This window comes from Myxocyprinus asiaticus, chromosome 2, assembly GCF_019703515.2.
Source record: "Myxocyprinus asiaticus isolate MX2 ecotype Aquarium Trade chromosome 2, UBuf_Myxa_2, whole genome shotgun sequence".
In the NCBI taxonomy this organism is placed as follows: Eukaryota; Metazoa; Chordata; class Actinopteri; order Cypriniformes; family Catostomidae; genus Myxocyprinus; species Myxocyprinus asiaticus.
The window spans coordinates 67,329,838-67,350,340 of NC_059345.1; the positions used below are offsets into that span (position 1 = coordinate 67,329,838).

At 38.7% G+C, this 20,503-nt stretch overlaps 1 protein-coding gene across 12 annotated transcripts in view; it reads right to left on the reverse strand.

Annotated features, from left to right (window-relative positions):
• LOC127454472 (receptor-type tyrosine-protein phosphatase delta-like) overlaps nt 1-20,503 on the reverse strand; it is a 590,598-nt gene that overhangs the window by 154,899 nt on the left and 415,196 nt on the right. For all 12 annotated transcript variants that reach the window (XM_051721784.1, XM_051721752.1, XM_051721766.1 and 9 more), the window contains exon 10: nt 18,929-19,070. In XM_051721784.1, coding sequence (XP_051577744.1) covers nt 18,929-19,070 — 142 coding nt within the window. The remainder of the gene's footprint in view (nt 1-18,928; nt 19,071-20,503) is intronic.

A 20,503-nucleotide genomic window follows, 5' to 3' on the forward strand; every position in this document is an offset into this window, starting at 1 on the left:
AAGCACCCCCAGATCATCACCGATCCTCCACCTGGTCGTCTAATGGTTAGACGGAGACCTGGAGAGGCCTTCAAGCCACAGTGTCTCGCACCCACTGTGAAATTTGGTGGAGAAATAGTGCACAATCTTAAACAATCCTAAACATTTTTACATCATACTGTTTCTTTATTTTTAATGTTTCAAAACCTTAAAACTTGGTTTATTTCCAGGCTTAAATTACATTTGGACACGTCTGAAGCCCACTGATTTTAAAGCAGATGTTAGCCATTTAAATAGCTTCAATGTGGCTAGATTTTGTTAGAGGCTTGTAGTGTCTTGCCAAACTACAGTTTTAAAGTAGCTTCCTCAATGCTGGTCATTGGTCTCTGAGTGATGTTTTTTCTCCCTAATACGGACTGACACACATATTAGATTAAGCTTTGCTTTCCTTTAGCCACGGCAGATGTTTCCCTGCGGGATGAGGTTATTCTCTGTGGAAAATCCCCCCGGGGCATAATAAGGTATATTTGTTGGACGTTTTGAGCGGATGCAATCTCCTTAGAGTCGCTGTCTCAGGTCAGCCGGCGTAAAGATGCATTGTGCCGCGGTCATCGTTCCTGCCGCAAAAGCACCGATTACCACCAGAGACAAATAGCAGGAAACCCTTCAAGTATGATGGCTATCCCTGCCATATTTTCCGCTTCCTTTGGTGCTTTTGTGCAGAGCGGTGGTCCGGAGCGGGTGAGTGTGGGCTCGTGTGTGCTTCACTTCTCTTTAGACAAGTTTGCACTCTTTTTTTTTTAGCCGGCACAAAAGGGCAGAACAGTGTTTCTCTTGTGGACTGTGACGGCAGTCAATGTTGCTGGATTTGGCCTGGATTCCAGGCGCTTTACTGAACCCCAGAAACAAGGTTACGGAATATTGATCCAAGATTTACCCACTATAAAAGCAGCAAATAAAGGAAGAACCCACCGTGTGAGGGAAAGATAGAAGGTGTTATCAAGAATAAACACTACCAATGATTTTCTGTTTTAATGGCAAATCAACAAAAAAGGCCAATTACTCACTAATTTTGGGGGAGAAAAAATACATTAAATTAAGACATTTCTGATTGCTTAATATATCAATTTTATATCACCAGAAAAATCTTTGCAAATATATTGTGAATATTCAATATATTCCATGCTTCATGTTCGTTTCATAACCCCGGGTGAAAAGCAGAGCTAACCACCTTTTCAAAGTGTGAAACTTTGCTTCACCCGGGGTTAAGCGCAGTGTGAAAAGCCCTAATGAGGTCACTCATATTTATTATAGTCTGGGTCATTTTTATAGAATGTGTGCCAAAATATAGTATAGTTCATTTAGACGTCAACAACACAAGACATGTGAAGCCTTTTATCTTGCTATGCCAACCATTTAGCTTTGTTTTTCCCCTGCTGCTGTGACCACAAGTTGTAAAAAGAGTGAAGTCACAAAAACATCTTAAATAAAATAAAGTCTCTTTAGTCAGTGTGTTTGCATTTTCCAACCCCCACTTTCTCTGTTTTGACTTATCCTTGTATGCCGTTGTTTTCTTTGGCACGATTCAGCGTGGCCCGTTAATTACGCTTTTGTTCCGGCTACAGCAGGATCACTTCAGTGCATGTAAGAGCTCTCCATTAACGCTGCCTCTGCAGTACATCTCTGTCGCAGTCCGCTCCGACCGCTCGCTGTGTTTCACCATTTGATGTTTTTTTCTTCTCCATGTGACACTTGTTCGGTGATAATATAGGTTATCTTTTAAATTCGGCCGCATCGTAAATGACAGGCAGCTAATCTGACCACCGCCGTGTTTATCAGTGCGTTGCAGATGCGGTATAATCTTCCGAGCGCTTTCACAGAGATGGAAAGAAAAAAGCGTGAGTGTTTCCGTCAATCATGTGTCTGTCATAAGTCAGAAATGTGACCTGTGCAGGTATGGCGATCCCGAGCGACACAAACAACTAATGTTTCATGAGTCTCTATAACTGTCAGGACATGGAGAATATTCCTGCAGGTTTTCCTACAATTGGGCTGTGAATTTCTCTGCTCGTTACTGCTGTTTGATGTCTTTCTGATTCATGTTCATCTCGTCAACAAAATTACTGACAAAAATGCTTATTGATGAAGGCAGCAATAGCGAAGACAAAAAAGACATCATGTCAGTAATCAAATGGTTTTAATTAAAACAAACTGCAAGATATTGTCAATCCGCTAGCATGTTTTTGATTGATTTAAAGAAAGACAAATTTAGAAAGAACTGATGGAAATAATACAGTCTTCAAATGATGCCGGTGAACACCTGTACAATGAACTTTACTGACGGGTTAATTATTCACTCAAACACATCCTATGGATGTGACTTAACTTGCATCTACACAGACAATGAAGACAATGAACAGCTGAACTTGAAGTAAGTAATACACTAGTAAGGATGTGTAACTTGAGTTGTGAATACACAGTTTCCTTAAAAACACGCTACACAATATCCTAAACTGTTTAAACGTGAGGAGCTTTTCACATGTTGTGTAAACATATTTATCTTTAATATGTTTGATACATATTTAAATAACCCTAAGTATTTTATACAAATTGTTCTAAATATTTTAATATTTGGTTAAAATTTAGTCTGTTACATTTTAATACATGTTTTTGTCATTTTGCACATTACCGTCAACTAAAATGTTATATTCGTCGGCTAAAATTGTATGCCAAGAAATATTGACTAAATTTAAATTAAAAATTAAATTAAATTAAAATAATTCGTTTTTTATTCAAATAATAATATTAAAAAATATTATAAAAAATAAAAACTATGTGAAAATTAACACTGGTTAGGAGTGCTCACTAATAAACTGAGGGGGGAACACCAGTATTTCCGCTGGTCGGATGCTAGGTGGTACTATGGAGTAATTTTCGTTAAGCAGGGAAAGGGTTAAGCCTACACAATAAAACAAGACACCTTGATTTCAAACTTTAAACTTTATTTGTTATTTATTTTAACAAAAAATTCTCTACCGGACGGGTATTTCGCTGTCCGGGAAAATACATCATGTGTGTGAATAAATTCATTTTGTTCCCTCCTTCACTATATATATATATATATAAACTCGGCAAAAAAAGAACGTCCTCTCACTTTCAACTGCTTTTATTTTCAGCAAACTTAACGTGTGTAAATATTTGTATGAACATAAAAAGATTCAACAACTAAGACATAAACTGAACAAGTTTCACAGACATGTGACTAACAGAAATGGAATAATGTGTCCCTGAAAAAAGGGGGGGTCAAAATCCAAAGTAACAGTCAGTATCTGGTGTGGCCACCAGCTGCATTAAGTACTGCAGTGCATCTCCTCCTCATGGACTGCACCAGATTTGCCAGTTCTTGCTGTGAGATGTTACCCCACTCTTCCACCAAGGCACGTGCAAGTTCCCGGACATTTCTGGGGGGAATGGCCCTAGCCCTCACCCTCTGATCCAACAGATCCCAGATGTGCTCAATGGGATTGAGATGCGGGCTCTTCGCTGGCCATGGAAGAACACTGACATTCCTGTCTTGTAGGAAATCACGCACAGAACGAGCAGTATGGCTGGTGGCATTGTCATGCTGGAGGGTCATGTCAGGATGAGCCTGCAGGAAGGGTACCACATGAGGGAGGAGGATGTCTTCCCTGTAACGCACAGCATTGAGATTGCCTGCAATGACAACAAGCTCAGTCCGATGATGCTGTGACACACCGCCCCAGACCATGACGGACCCTCCACCTCCAAATCGATCCCGCTCCAGACTACAGGCCTTGGTGTAACGCTCATTCCTTCAACGATAAACACGAGTCTGACCATCACCCCTGGTGAGACAAAACCACGATTCGTCAGTGAAGAGCACTTTTTGCCAGTCCTGTCTGGTCCAGCGAAGGTGGGTTTGTGCCCATAGGTGATGTTGTTGCCGGTGATGTCTGGTAAGGACCTGCCTTACAACAGGCCTACAAGCCCTCAGTCCAGCCTCTCTCAGCCTATTGCGGACAGTCTGAGCACTGATGGAGGGATTGTGAGTTCCTGGTGTAACTCGGGCAGTTGTTGTTGCCATCCCGTACCTGTCCCGCAGGTGTGATATTCGGATGTACCAATCCTGTGCAGGTGTTGTTACACGTGGTCTTCCACTGCGAGGACGATCAGCTGTCCTTCCTGTCTCCCTGTAGTGCTCACAGTACAGACATTGCAATTTATTGCCCTGGCCACATCTGTAGTCCTCATGCCTCCATGCAGCATGCCTAAGGCATGTTCACGCAGATGAGTAGGGACCCTGGGCATCTTTCTTTTAGTGTTTTTCAGAGTCAGTAGAAAGGTCTCTTTAGTGTCCTAAGTTTTTATAACTGTGACCTTAATTGCCTAACGTCTGTAAGGTGTTAATGTCTTAACAACCGTTCCACAGGTTCATGTTCATTAATTATTTATGGTTCATTGAACAAGCATGGAAAACATTGTTTAAACACTTTACAATAAAGATCTGTAATGTTCTGAAAAAGGGACTTTTCTTTTTTTTGCTGAGTTTATATCGCAATATCCAATTATATCGACAATAATATTTATATACAAGTAACCACCTTTCCAACTTTCCATTTACCGTCAGGCAAGAATCCGTCTAAACATGCAGGTGGAAAATTACTTAAATGAAGACATAAAAACAATTATAAATGTACAAATAATAATTATAATGATGATAATAATCACTGAAATATAAATCATGGTTCGAGGTGTTTTTATATTATTTTACATTTTAATCACAGGTGTATAGGCTGCGTTCACAATGAACTGAACTCAAAGCACCTCCTGATCTGAGATGTCTGAGGTCATTTGCAGCATTTCTATATGATACTGAACAAACAGTGTGTCATACATGCGCATAGAGGTCTTTTCTGTCATCTGTTCTTAATAATATAATAAAGTGTTTCTTCAAGCGCGTGTCTGCGTGTCTACTGGCAAATTATTTGTAATATTAATCTGATAATAATAATAGCCTAATAATAATAATAATTTAATATATGGGAAAACGAGGCAAATATTGTCTTGACATGGTCAAAAGCATCAGCTATTGGCGATCACTCTGACCATCGTCGATCCCTGAGATCATCATCTGTCTGCAAAACCCTAATGTGCATTTCTCTCTATAAATGAACAAAATGTTCAGACAGTCTCCTTGCTGGTTTTTCCGACACATTCAGAATCATTACTGCTTTTGCCGGTGTCGCTGCGTCTCGCTTCGTATGCGCTCATTATTACGGTTTAGTATTTCTCTGTAATGTAGAACAGTGTTAGCAATGTTACTTATAACATTCTTTCTCAGCCCTGGAGCTCAAACCATTTTCTGATGCTCCCCAAAATATATATATATATATATATATATATATATTTAAGTAATTACATTAATATCATAAACGTGCGAAAACTAGTTGACTAATGGCTTAAACTAACGACTACTAGTCGACTAGGAAAATCTTTGGTTGGGGGCAGCCCTACTATCCACTGAAATTGTATTTAAAGAAAGTCATGTGGTTTTGGAATGACATGAGGTTGAGTACATAATAACATTTTCATTTTTGAGTGAAATATTCCTTAATAAACAAGCACACAAGAGGCGAGGCGTGTGTATAACTTAGTAAATGACTGGAGTTCTGATTTAGATAAAATCTATGGATTCCTGCTAAGGATGTAAGTCTGAAGTTGTGCTAAAGAAAACGTACATGCACGTCTCTCTCTAGCTGTGAGATGAAACAGACGTGTACTGTTGCGATTTTATTGTTGAGCTCATTTCGCAGCAGATTGAAGCGTTAGTCCTCCACAGATGTGTTTTAAGAGGCCTGAAGCTCAACGCTGACAGTAAATACAGTAAATCTGAGCGAGGAAGAGCTGCTCATGGACCCTGATAGCTTGCAGTGTTTGTGCTGATTGTATGGAAGCCCTTGAGAGTAAACTCTTATTGATCGTCTGGACTGTCAAACTGATAAAGTCTATCGAGCGTCTGCCATCACCTCTGAAGTGACGGCACTGAGACTGGAGCACTCAGAAAACCATCACACACATGTCACAGAAAGACTGACAGCAGACGGACATTTCACAAGACCCTGATTCATGAGTCCTGGGACAAAACATTTATTTATCTATTTATTTATTTGTAATAAACCTCTTCTGTCAGAACATAGCAGTAATGTTTCCTTAAAGACACATAAGTTTAATATATCTTTCAATCTAAATGAATTATTAAGTTATGCTCTGAAGTCTGATGTTGCTTTAGGGGTAGTGAGTGATAATGTAATTTTTGTGTTAACATTCTAGTGATCATCTCTGATTACTTTCAAGTGGAAATGTTGCTATTATCCTAATGTCCTGAAATCCTGGAATTCCAGGTGGGATTACAGCTACCTCACTTGTAGCCTTCAAGGGCAGCGTTCCTGAGATATACCCGACGACCTTTGACCTTGACCGGGATCAGAATGCAAACTTGTGAGCAGATGCAGAATGCAGGAACAGCTGCAGTTGACTCATTCTTATCTGCAGCAAACACCGTTCCTGAAATACCACCAATCTCTCCCCCACACTTCTGATTATACACTGTGTGTGTTTGTTTAGTCAAGTATCACTATTGCTTATTCTGTACAAGTGATTTGATCAAACCTCTAAACAAGTATTGAGCACTCAGTGTAAAAAAAATCCAATATTGTACTATGTCTAGAGAGTGGAATATCCACTTTTGACTTAGCAACTGAGCAACCATCCAGAACACCCAAGCAACGACCTTACAAAATCATTGCAACCACCCAGAACACCCTAAACACCACCAGTAACCCCCAGCAACCACCTAACACTCTTACAACCTGTCAGAACACCTTAGCAACCACATAAGAACACCCTAGAACACACATTCAACCACTAAGAACACCTTAGCAACCACCTAACAAAACCATTGCAACCACCCAGAACACCCTAAACATCACCAAGAACCCCCAGCAACCACCTAACACTCTTACAACCTGTCAGAACACCTTAGAAACCACATAACAAAACCCTAGCAACACCCTTGCAACCATTTATAACACCTTAGCAACCACATAGAAACACCCTTGCAACCACCCAGAGCACCATAACAACCTGTCAGAACACCTTAGAAACCACAGAGCAACATCCTGGAAACCACCTAGCAACACTCTTTCAACCTGGCAAAACCCCCTAGCAACCACCCAAAACACCCCAGCAACCACCTAGCAACACCCTTGTAATCAGTCAGAACACCTTAACAACCACATAGCAACACCACAGCAACCACCAAGCAACACAGTTGCAATCTGTCAGAACACCCTTGTAACCACCTAGCAACCACGCAGAATACCCAATCAACCACCTAGCAACACCCATGCAACCAGTCAGACCACCTTAACAACCACATAGCAACACCCTAGCAACCACCCACAACCCCCAGCAACCACTTAACAACAACCTTGCAAACAGTCAGCACACCTTAAACACCACCAAGCAACACCTAAGTAATCACCTAACAAAAACCTTGGAACCAGTCAAAACACCATAGCAACCACCTAACACCACCCTTACAACTTGATAGAACACCCTGGCAACCACTGCCTAAAAACCACTCGGAACACTATAGAGAAGGCATAGTGACGTCTCGGCAACCACCCACAACTCCCTAGAATGGTGATGATGAATTTTCCACTTCAGAAACTGTACAAATGTTCTTAAAGCTGAAGGGTGTCATTTCTGCGCAACTACCATCAGTTTTCAAACAGGTTTCCTGCATCTGTTATTATTCGGAAAAGCTTTTAGTCCCTCCTCAAACAAACTCTATGTGGGCTGTGTCGGGCTGGACGGGTGCTCAAACAAACTGAGAAATGTTTTGAAAGCTCCACAAAGTGTTACACGTTTAGGTGAAATGAACCTACAAATGGTTTAGGCTACTTCCAGGCTTGAAAAATTGTAGGAAGTCTCACAAATTCCCAACTTTTTTCCTAAGTAATTAATTAATAATTATAATTTATCACATATTATACATTTGCACATATACAGTGAAATTCTCTTTTTTTTTTTTTTTTCACATATCCCACAGCTAAGCTGGGGTCAGAGTGCAGGGTCAGCCATGATGCAGTGTCCCTGGAGCAGATAGAGTCAAAGGCCTTGCTCAAGGGCCTGACAATGGCATTTTGGTAGTGCTGGGGCTTGAACCCCCAACCTTCTGATTAGTAACCCAGAGCCTTAACCGCTGAGCCACCACTGCCCTAAGTGTGACTGAAGTAAATCTGAATTGTAATCTGGCACTGACTACAAATTACATGATTAAAATTGTAGTCAGTTACGTAGTCACACTTCTGACGTAATCTAATCTGATTACTTTTGGATTACATCTGACCTAATTCTTGTTTATGTGATGACACATGTATTTGAGTGGGATAATCTTGTATCATTCTGACATAATGCTTAAATGCATAAAATAAAACTTAATGGATCAAAATATGAGAATTAATATGATTTTTTTGTGCTTGTTTTACTCAGTATTTGTCTGTTTCAGAGGGAAATAAAAAAGGCACTTAATGTTCCTACTCTGACAATTTGGGCATTACAAACCCCATCCATGAAAAAGAAGAATTAGAGGGATCAATAAATGAATATGTAATCCATAAAAAGTACCGAATCTGATTGCGAGTATTTGAAAATGTAATTTAATCTAATAAAAAGTACTTGATTTGTGTAATCTGATTACGTAATCACAATTACATGTAATCCATTACCACCCAGCACTGAATATGCTAGATATTGATTGGTTGCCATCTCTATGAAAATATTTTCACAAACAACTGGAACAAAGGAAAATACATCTAAATATCCTTGATGCAAAATTGTAGAAATATTAAGACATTAAAGTATTAATATATCAAAATATCTTGAATGAAGTGTATTTTTCTTACCACATTGGCAAACTGTTTCGATAAGTTTAGATATTTAAACAGAGTGAAATGGAAAAGTCATGGTCAAAAAGTGTGAAAACCCAGTTTTTAACGCTGACGTTTGCTGCAAATGTTTCATATACAGGCCTTTACAGATCCTCATTTATTCTGTAAAAATGATAAATATGATATTCAGATGGTTCACAGAATGACAAGCGCACGAGTGTGGCTGACACAGAGCGGGATCAATCTGGGAATAATCCGCCCATGTCCTCTTCTATTGCACACAATTCCTTTATTTCTGCAGAAGAGGCTTTCGCAGTAATTCTCCGTGAACACAAAGTTAATTTGTGGAAATTGGTCGGGATTGAGGCGTTTGCTCGCAGCAGCCGCTGGAATTGCTTTTGAGCACGGACGTGTCGAGGTCACGCAGAGCGGCAGGTGTGAAATCACGGCCGGCTCCTCATTAACCATCACAGAGAATAAACGCTGACGAGATTCAAACGAGCATGAGAGGAGATTCCCAGAGAAAGAGCGAGGACGGGGAAAGACAACAAAAGCGCGTCTCTCTCTCTCTCTCTCTCTCTCTCTCTCTCTCTCTCTCTCTCTCTCTCTCTCTCTGTCCTCTACAATGGCAGACAGACGCCGCTTGCACTCTCATTTCCTCTGAGCTTTGATAATTAATTTGGTTTTAACAGTGGCTGATCGGCGGATCTTCTGCTGACTACAGGCATTTGTCATGGGTGGGTTTATCTTGCAAAACCTCCTTCACACCTCAGCGGCTTCAACGTCATACATTAAACACCCACTGACTCTGCAGGGGTTACATAATTCACTGTTAAATGCATATAGCAGGTGATATGTTTACGTGTTTTATGTTAAATGAGTTCTGCTTCACCTCTGTCCATCAAATTCACCCAAACACATTCTGAGTGTGTTTATATGCACAGCAATATGTTGAGAACTACCCAAAATCAGCTTATACAATACTTGAAATCATCAAGTTATTCTCTGCTTTTGACATCAAAATGTACACAGACATGCGCACATTGGATAAGCCAGTAAGAACACTGGGGGTTTTTTCCAAATCGGGAAAAACTCTTCCGGTGCTGATCATTTCTGACTGTTTGATGTTTACATGACTACACATGTTGTCGTCGATTGTGAATGCAGTTTGTATAAAGGCGTCTGCCAAATGCATACATGTAAATAATTACCATATTCATAAACTATAGTATTTACAATTACCCCAGTTTACTTCAAAGACTACCCTGGTACTACCATAGTTAATGTCCAAAAACCTTGGTAGTACCATTTAGTAAGTTAGTAAACGCTACAGAAACATGGGCAAATACAGTAAAATATATTCCCATATTGGCATATTCCTCCGTAAAATCTTCTTAAAACTGCTCTCTGAATATACCTGCAAGTCGCTTTTTTTTTCTAATCATGCAGATAAATGCAGAGTGACGTTCTCATGTGCCCTTCGAGCAGCCACATGCCCATGTGTTGCCTTGTGAAGCTGCATTTGGCCATAATTGCACAGCGGTGTGGAGAGCTTCTCCTCTCAAGAGCGTCATTAGTTGAATTAAGGGCGACCCGGAGGAGGCGATTCATACAGTAGAAAATGACTCCAGTGTGCAGAGCATCGAAGCCATCAGATAAGAGCTCTTCACTCTCGCAAACACCTCCGCAAATCCATTAGCACCTCCTCAAACCAGATACACAAAGTCAGATGAGGATTCAACAAAACTTCAAACATTGGCCTCAGCATACAGTTTACATCGTCAAACCTTACCTGCAAAAAACGATTTTATTTCATAACTTATCCAGCAATTTCACGCAACTAAGTTAATTATTCATAAAGCCACAACATTCGCCTCAACGTACAGTTTACATTGGCAAACATTTCATTTGACAACATATACAGCTATCTTATGCAGTTTTTGAAACCCAAAGCAAATTCCAGTATTTGTTTTGTAAAGCCACAACTTCAAATAATTGCCTAAGTGTACAGTTTACATCACCAAACATTTCATTTCACAACATATATATCCAGCAATTTTACGCAGTTTAAAAAAACCCAAAGCAAATTTGAGGAATTTTAAAACATTCTTATGTCAATTGTCGCAAGTGGCGAGAGTAGTTTTATGAATGTTTTAAACAGAAATCATTGCTGAAATTGTGTGTCTTGAATGAGGCCCAATTATTATTATGTTTGAATTAAAGTGGCAACAGTGAATCAGACATTGTGGTTCTCAATGTTTGTTATTTCATGCAGCGAGCACAACGCAAAAGATTGATGCAGAATATCACTGCAGGAGTGACTAGATTTTTAAATCATTATCATAAATTGTGCATTTTTTGTTGCATATTTGGAAATAATACAAAGATGAAAAACAAAAAAAACAAAAAAACAGTAGGGTTTGGATTGCTGCTTGGGTGGCTAATTCTAGAATTTAAGAAACAAATACACTCCAAATAAATAAACCACAGAGAACAAATCCACTGAGCACATCTCAGGGTTTCCTGAGTCAATGCTAATGGAGAAAATATCACAGCCATCTGAACGGATCGATATCCACGTTCACTTCGACCAACAAGCGCTCGGCCTCCTCGGCCAACACATGATTTATCAGGGTTTAAAAGTCTAAAAGGTTTTTTCGAAGTCATATACTGTACAATTACTGAATCCCTCCACTCCATTAATGACTGACGAGGACATTTTCAGCAGGCGAGATCAATAGCGTCTAAGCACGTTTGGCTCTGTCTTTAATTATCATAATAAATAACTTGTCATTATCTGTTGTTCAATTTCTGTGATGAATGATATTGGTGCTAATTTAAAATGGAAGGAGGGCGTCACACAAAAAATGCCATTACGGCTACAAACTTCCTCGAGAGTGGAACAAAGGCGCAAACTCTTTATGTGCTGTCTCAGGCCTTCGCTCCAATTCTTTCAACATTTCTATTTTTCAGCTCAGAGGAGAGTTCACCTGGGTTGTGAGATAAGTCAGCATGTTTGCAAAGTGCTCGTGTGGTGAAAGGACTCTAGAAAATGTTTGAAAGCTCCGTTGGGCCGTTTGGGTCTTGGCACCAATAAGCCGGAGTGGTAAACCAAAGCGCATTGTGCTCCGCTAGCTTTTTCAGGGTCCCGCGCACCCCCTGTCACCTTGACGGCGCTGTTAGAACACCAAACAACAGGCACAGCAATTTCCCCACGTCCTCTCTTCGTGGTCCACGAACACACCTCAGTCAAAGCAGCCGAGACCGCTGAGGCAGCGATTTCTCTGGATGGCGATTTGAGCATTTACTCAACGCTTTTGTTTTTCTGTCAGGATTTTAAATTATACCTGAAGATATGGTGCAGTGGACTTCCTCCAGCTCTGCCCAACAAAGACTGTTTGCTGAAGATTAGACGTGCATTCAAAGCAAAAGTTGAGAGACCCGTCAGAATAAATTGATGCACCTCTAAATGCATTTAGAAAATGGGCCTGCGTTCCGGCTTTGGCACGGATATTTCCGGATTATCATAAAATAGGCTTTGTCTAGACACCTCAACCACAGGGTGTGAGAAACTAGACTAAAGAGCCTTTTCCCGTTTGTGTCATCTTTCATGATCTCACCAGCTTTTCGTTGGAGTTGCAGTGCAGTACCTCTGTGGGAATCAGTTTGCATTGCAATGCCATGAAGTTCATGGAAACTCGAATGGAAAACTAGCTGTTTAACGATCCCTCAATGACATTACAGTGGTTTGGGAAGCTTTTAAATGTGCAGAATGGTTTTCCAACAGCTAGACAGACATGAATCTTTCCTGAATACAAAAGTCTGAGCAGCGAATGTCGTACTAAACCAAGACACTATACGGTTGCAGTATTTGGACACTTAACAATGTCTGAATGTCGATGTATTATTTTGTTAGGTAATGCAATGACATTCAGGCATTTTAAGGCATGTCATAACTTTAATACCAAATGGGTGTCAAATGGACATCCACTCGCAGCACACTGCACTCATAATGAATTCAGTTCATCTCTCTGATGTTTCTCTGTCCCTGAGGGCAAATTCTGACGCTAATATCCCTCCTCAGGGTCATTTAAAACTCTTGTAGTCCCGACGTGTCTGTGGCACTTTTATACTTTCCTGGAACTGAATTCTTTATCTCATACAGATACCCAACTGACAACGCATTTTCTGCAAACACTGGCAATGCACAACGATAATTATTCATGCCTCAGTGCATACTGAGAAAACCAGCACTAGCAAAATTCACAAAGGCAACGACAACAATGGCAAAATTGTTGAATCTAATGCAATTATTCACGCAAATATATCTAAAAGTTCAAAAGATGTCTTTTTTCAAATCTATCTACCAACCTACAGGTGAAGTTGATGTTGCCCTGTTTTTATTGTTATGCATGAAGACTCTTTGTCAAAAACGTCAAAGCTAATGAGATCATTTTTGACTAAACTATCCTGTTAAAAGTTGATTCTGGATGCCCTGTTCCCCTTTTTTCCTTGTGAAACTGAACATTTGAGAATATTAAACTAGAAGGTGATACTTTTGAGCAGAAGTCTACTTAACCCTCCTATGGTATTCGGTCATTTTTGACAGAAATACATTTTCCTCATTAATAAAAAATGGTTTCCTTTATCTGAGCAGTACAAGACTTGGTGACTTTTCCTCCATTTGCCATCTGAACATACAACAAAAATTGGGTTTGATTCGATAAGTTTAAGTGGTCGTAAAAAAAAGCGACACCTTTGGTACTCGCAGTCAAAATTGATTGACCACTGAAAATGAATGGGAAAGACCAAATAAAATTATTTTATTTTTTTATCTGTCAAATACAATCAATAAATTACAGGGTGAGACTGAAAACATCCTCAGTGCAAAACATACACACCCACTCACACACAAACACACTTACACTTACACACACACACACACACACACACACAAATGAACTGGTAAGACTATAACACAGAGCCTTATTTATTTATTTTTTAACATTTGTCAAAAAAAAAAAAAAAAATCAGTCACAATGCTAATACACACACACGCACACACACACACACACATACAGACACACACATGTTGGTTTAGCTGTCATTCTGAAGACTCACCATTGACATAATGATTTTTATACTGTACGAACTATAGATTCAATCCCCTAACCCTAACCCTAAACCTGACCCTCACAAAAAACATTCTGCATTTTTACATTTTCAATAAAACATCATTTTTGACACTCATACACACACGTTTGCAAAATTAATTTTTACTTTTTACTGTGTTACTGTGTTAATGTTTGAAATAAACTGTTGGTAGAAAAATGCTTATTCTGTGTCTTCTCTTTGTAACACCATGGTCAGGTTTGACTGCAAGCGTAATGACATTAACTGCAAAAACTTCAAATCAATTTAAAATGCTAAACTTTGACAAATAATAGTTTGATAATGTCTAAATATATATCCAAATGCATATCTTGTGATAAATATAAAATTAGGTTACAACAAGTCATCAGATTACACAGTAGGTGTCTACAGTCATCAACTGACTGTTACTGGCATGACACGGTTTTCAAGTCATGTTCTTTATATTTTGTTCACCAGATGGCTCCAATTTATGTCACATTCTCATATTTTATTTAACTTATAGAAGTGTAGGTTCTGAATGTTTATTTTTATTATTAATATTATTCTTATTTTATTTGCTTACTTGTATATGCAAATTAATGTTAACATTTAGAAATGTACATGTAAATAAGATCAAAACAGCATAAAGTCCCAAAAGAAATGCATCATTTTATTGTTCTTATTTCAGGGAAGAAGAAATGGTGTCATTATCATCAGCAAAAAAAGGGTTACACTTCTGACACTTCTGTTCAAAAACGACCGCTAATACCAAAGGAAGGTGCCATAGGAGAATAAAACACTGCACTCAGATCAGCTTTACAACCTCAAACTGCAACCAAAGTCATTAAAGCCAACATAAAACGGCGTTCGCAACCCATTTTACTTTAGCAATGTGACGGATTTCCGAGCGAAACAGAATATTCAGTGAGAAAAATAAATGGGCGCACTTGATTTTATGCATGGAGAAAAATGTGGTCTCTATACGTCAGGTAGTTGAAAAATACGAGGGCTCGATGAAGCCAGAGCAAGTTATGACAATTCATAACAAGATTACAAAGAGGATTTTCTCTTCAGGACAATGTGCACTGATGAATAATTCATACTAAGACCAGGAACGTGTATTAAGAAAGTAAACTGGGTTGATTTTCATTTCATGTTGACTTTAAAGTTCAAGATAAACATAGCTACTTTTGCACAGAAACATAGTCGAGCTACTGCGGCCATCGACAACATTTACAGCTCTCCAGCGCAAAGATCTGCTATTTACTTTGATGTATAATACATTGTACCGGTGACATTGTTGGCAAACATCGGCCTGAAGTTCCTGCTCAGTGAAAGGAGCAAACGCACTGTCCCCGCTCCAGCGGGTGCATTCATGAATTAGACATGACCCATATTCCCATGGAACACATCACAGACGCTTCAATGGGACGATTTTAGGTGGCGAGGACTGAACTAAGGCAAAGACGCTTTAATGCGAAAGCTTGTTTGCGCCGTCTGTTGCAGTCTGATATCTTACGGCGGAATATGTATTAGTTGTGAGTCATTATTCATGCTCAGATGATACTCGATGCCCAGAGGCTCAATGTGCAGTAATTACAAAAACTCCTTTATTTATATTAATGCCTCAATATTTGTTTAGGGCTTTTGGTTAGTTAATAATTATAACATTTAGATGCATACAGTCATCGCAGAACAGTGCTATCTTCAGAACAGTGTACTATCATACTACTCATACTCTTTCTACAGTATGCAGTATGTATAATGTGCACAGTATGTACATTTTTGAACTTCTGTTTGAAAAAGCATGCATACTACTACTACTACTATTTCTGCAGTATACATTATAAATACTTCTGTTTAAAAAAAGCTTATATTGCTGCTTCAAAACTATTTTCAAAGAGGAGTGGTGTACACTTTATATACTGTATACTTTTAAGATGATAACTGGAAACCGCTCACGTGCCATGTAGCACACTGCTGTATGAAATGTTTATCATGTTTATGCATACTTTTTAAAAACAAAAAAACAGTATGCACTGCACCGTATGCTAGTATTCCAGACTTTTCCCCATGACTGAGCTCTTGCCTTGCTGTGGTCTGCATGTGAGCTGGCATGTGCCTGTGTGTGTGTGTGTGTGTGTGTGTGTGTGTGTGTGTGTGTGTGTGTGTGTGCAGCTATTGTGTTGCTGGTTTTATCAGCTCGAGCTGAAAACAGCAATACTCTTCCTGCAACAACAGATGTGACCGCAAAAGAACGAAAGCAGAGAGAAAAAATAAGGCAGAAAAAAGCAAAAGGCAGTGCAGGAAAATGTTCTGGCAATAAGGATGCTATAGTTTGAAAATGGAAAAACATATTCATTCTCATTTCATCCATTTCAGCTCCAGCAGTTTGGTCAAAACATCAGACCAACCAGAAGAATCTCATTAGATCTGCCAAGAACGTGTCCAGGTCATATTTCACCCCCAAACAAAAAGAAATATAATATAATATAATATCATATATTTTTTGCTTTTGTGACGATAATATTTTCATTGAAAATTAAGCACATTTTATCACCAAATTCTCATTGTTGTAATGTGAACGAAAAATAAATCTATAATTTACACTGTAATGAATTTATACAGTACATGATATGTATGCTGAATTAAGTATTTCAGTATTTATTTTTTACAGTATTACAGTAATGCGAATCATCATTGGCAATAAAATAAATTCACACATTATGGTAATAATAATCTGGGTGGAGAAAGTGGTTAATTGTCATGAAAATAATCGTCACAATGCAATAAATAAATGTATAAATATTCTTTTTTTATTTTATAAGCTTTCAAGCCTCAGAACGCATAAAAAAAAAGCATCGTAAAGGTGTCATAAAATCGGTCAATTCGACTTTTTTTTTTTTTTCATTTTGGAGCTTGACAGCCCAAGTCCTCATTCTCTTTCATTATACAGGTTTGCAAAAGAGTGTCATCAAGATATTCTTCAGAAATTCACCTTTTGTGTTCCACGAAGAAAATTAGTTATATGGATTTGGAATGGCATGAGTAAATAATGACATAATTGTATGTTTTAAGTGAACTATTCCTTTCATGGTCCTGGGGCGAAATGTGACTTGTTTTCATGAGATTTATCTTACAGTTCCTCCCTTTTCTGACTGATGGTCTCTCCTCGCTCTCTTTTGTTCTATCAGTGCACCATTTTATGAAAGGTTAAGTCATTTAAAGCCTTTCAGGACACCGACACGGTGCGAATGGTTACGGCTGCAGATTCACAATGAAAACAGACGTGTTCTAGAACCTTCTGCAATCGTCCACACGCAGAGTCTGACATGTCCAACAAGCCCTTACAAGGTGAGGAATGTTGTAAATGTAGCATCAAATTAGAGTTATATTGATGATGCCGAAGCTAGCGAGTGGGAAAGCCCGTCTGCTAATTAGAATATTAATCACCCTCTTTAAAACCTCCAAGGTCAGTGAGGGCTGAAGGAGCTTTAACATTTACCAGCGTTCATCAGCGGGGCGCTTTCCTTGGCACGGAACAAACGCGCACAAAGTGTCAAATCCAGTCAAAACGTTTACTGCACTAGCTAAAAACATCACCCCCTAGCCAAGAAACAATAAACACAAACATACAAACAAACAAACAAACAAAGAAGGCAGACAGAATAGAATGCAAGTGTACAACGTGTCAAATCCAGTCCAATAAACATAATGATCAAATAACAACAAATTCTGTTTCATTTGAGTCAACAAACACTCTAGCAAACAAAACATGAACACAACAAAACAGATATTACAGAAGCCAATGCAAGTGTATCTAGTGTCAAATAAATTGAACTACACTAAAGAATAAACCTCACCCTCTTACTGAAAAAATATATATATATATATATATATATATATAAAAATAGGGCTGTCAATTGATTAAAGCTTCTAATCAACTTATTTAAATGAGATGCCAATTAATTAATTGAATTAATCACAATTCATCGCAAATATCAATATTTTAGTATTTTTATTTGGCAAGAAATGCCCCCAAATAAAAAACAATTCAATTTAAAATGGTTAAATAATAATAAATAATTGTATTTATATATATTTAATAATATATTTTTATTATAGTGGCAGATGAGTAAAGCATTGATTAGGCAATATAAAAAGTGTCTGTTTATTTTCATATAACTGAACAATATCATTGGCCTTCAGTCCACAGATATCAATTTTACAACAAAATTTGTCAATCTGTCCTAAGTACACTTATTATAAGGGCTTTTCTAAGGATGCATCTATGTACACATGTGTCAGACGGACAATTTTTGGAGCGTTTCACTTTGGTTGTGTCGCATCATAGTGTTTTTAGCTCCATCAAGCTGTATTTGAATGCAAGAACGCATCCTGATCTTGCGTTGTCTGCTGTAGTTTGTTGCCTGTACAGCTGGAGTTGCGCTTACTGCCCCCTGCTGACTGACACTCATGAAAAATGAAGGTGAACATTCCTTATTATGTTCCTGCGGTATGATTAATTGCATACATTTTTTTACCACATCATTTTTTTTATAGAATTAATCGTACTGAATTAACATGTTAAACTGACAGCCTTTAATAAAAGTACAAGACAGATAGAACAGATCGCAACTGTACAAAGTGGCAAACACAGTCCAACCGTTTGCTGTCTTGGCGACCTACACTAACAAAAAAAACTTCAATAAAATAATAAACAAAACATTCAAATTGTGAACAAGCAAAAAAAGACATAAAGATCACATACCTGCAGGGGCTGGAAGGGAAAAAGCAAACATTAGCGCTTGTTAAGGTCAGACATTTCGTCGTAGACCTACCACGTAAAACAGTGAGTCGTGTGGTGGCGCTCGTCTCCCCAACACTGTTGGAGGCGACGCATTCATAAATAGCTTCATCACGAGGCGTCCGCAGTGGCTGGATTCTCAGCACGGAGCCCGAGCCGTCATCGAACTCTATTACCTACAGGTGCGAGAGACAGAATGAGTTACGCGAGTTTTTTTTGCTCAGTTGCCGATGGATATTCATGCTCACACACACACACACACACACACACACACAATTGCGCCTGACATAGAGTTTTAGACGAACAACAGACATCGTGGCACTTTCAGACACAACCTTTCATTTACGAAACTTGAAGAACACAGGACACTGAAACAGTCTGGTTCAGTTCTACAGTCAGATTTGCAATTGTTGATATTTGATATACTCTCATCCTAACGCCAAGAGCACACTGTAAGACTCGTCGCCCTTCACACAATTATGGTTAACATGAAATTAAAATGAAAAATTCTTAATAAAAAAAGAAAGAAAAAGAAATAGTCTTCATAAACTTGTACTATTTTTCTCCACCTCTCATTCTACGCCCAATTTTCATGATCAGTTCTGTGGAATCCAATCATGGATAGATTTTTCTCCTTGAAAATCCCAATCCACTTGGAAATTCGTCAGATTATGGAAGTAAAATGGGTAGTGACTGGCGTTTCACGTTGACTTTAAAGATTCCGATTTCTTGTTTTCTGTGTTGTTGAAGGTATTGTGTGCTCTTTACACTGAACATGTTAAGATCATGTTGAATTACTTTCCTTTGTAATAGTAAGGTCAAACACGGTTTAAGTAAAACCGATCAACACAGAACTTTTTTTAATTATTATTATTTTATTATTAATTTGTTTTTGTCTAGATTTATGAAAATGTAAAAAGAAATCATTTATAAAAAAAAAAAAAAAAAAAAATGCAATTCATCCAAAACAATCACTTGAATACACCTCTTCTATGATGAGCATATTTTCAATTACTGAGTTCAAAGTCATCTTAATATTTTTCTGGGGCTTAAAGTCAAAAATGTCATGTGGTGTAACCGTCAGAGACAATTTAAAAAAAGCCTCAAAAATTCTTGGCATGAGTAGTGCAGAGTAATATTTTTATTTTCTCCCCAGTTTTGGAATTCCCAATTCCCAATGCGCTCTGAGTCCTCGTGGTGGCGTAGTGACTCACCTCAAACCGGGTGGTGGAGGACGAATCTCAGTTGCCTTCACGTCTGAGACCGTCAATCCGCGCATCTTATCACGTGGCTTGTTGAGCGCGTTACCGCGGAGATGTAGCACGTGTGGAGGCTTCACGCTATTCTCCACGGCATCCACACTCAACTCACCACACGCCCCACCGAGAGTGAGAACCACATTATAGCAATCACGAGGAGGTTACCCCATGTGACTCTACCCTCCCTAGCAACTGGGCCAATTTGGTTGCTTAGGAGACCTGGCTGGAGTCACTCAGCACACCCTGGATTCAAACTCACGACTCCAGGTGTGGATTATTATTATTATTATTTTATTTTATTTTTTTATTTTTTTTAAATACGCAGTGAAACAATTTAAAACAAATTTGTC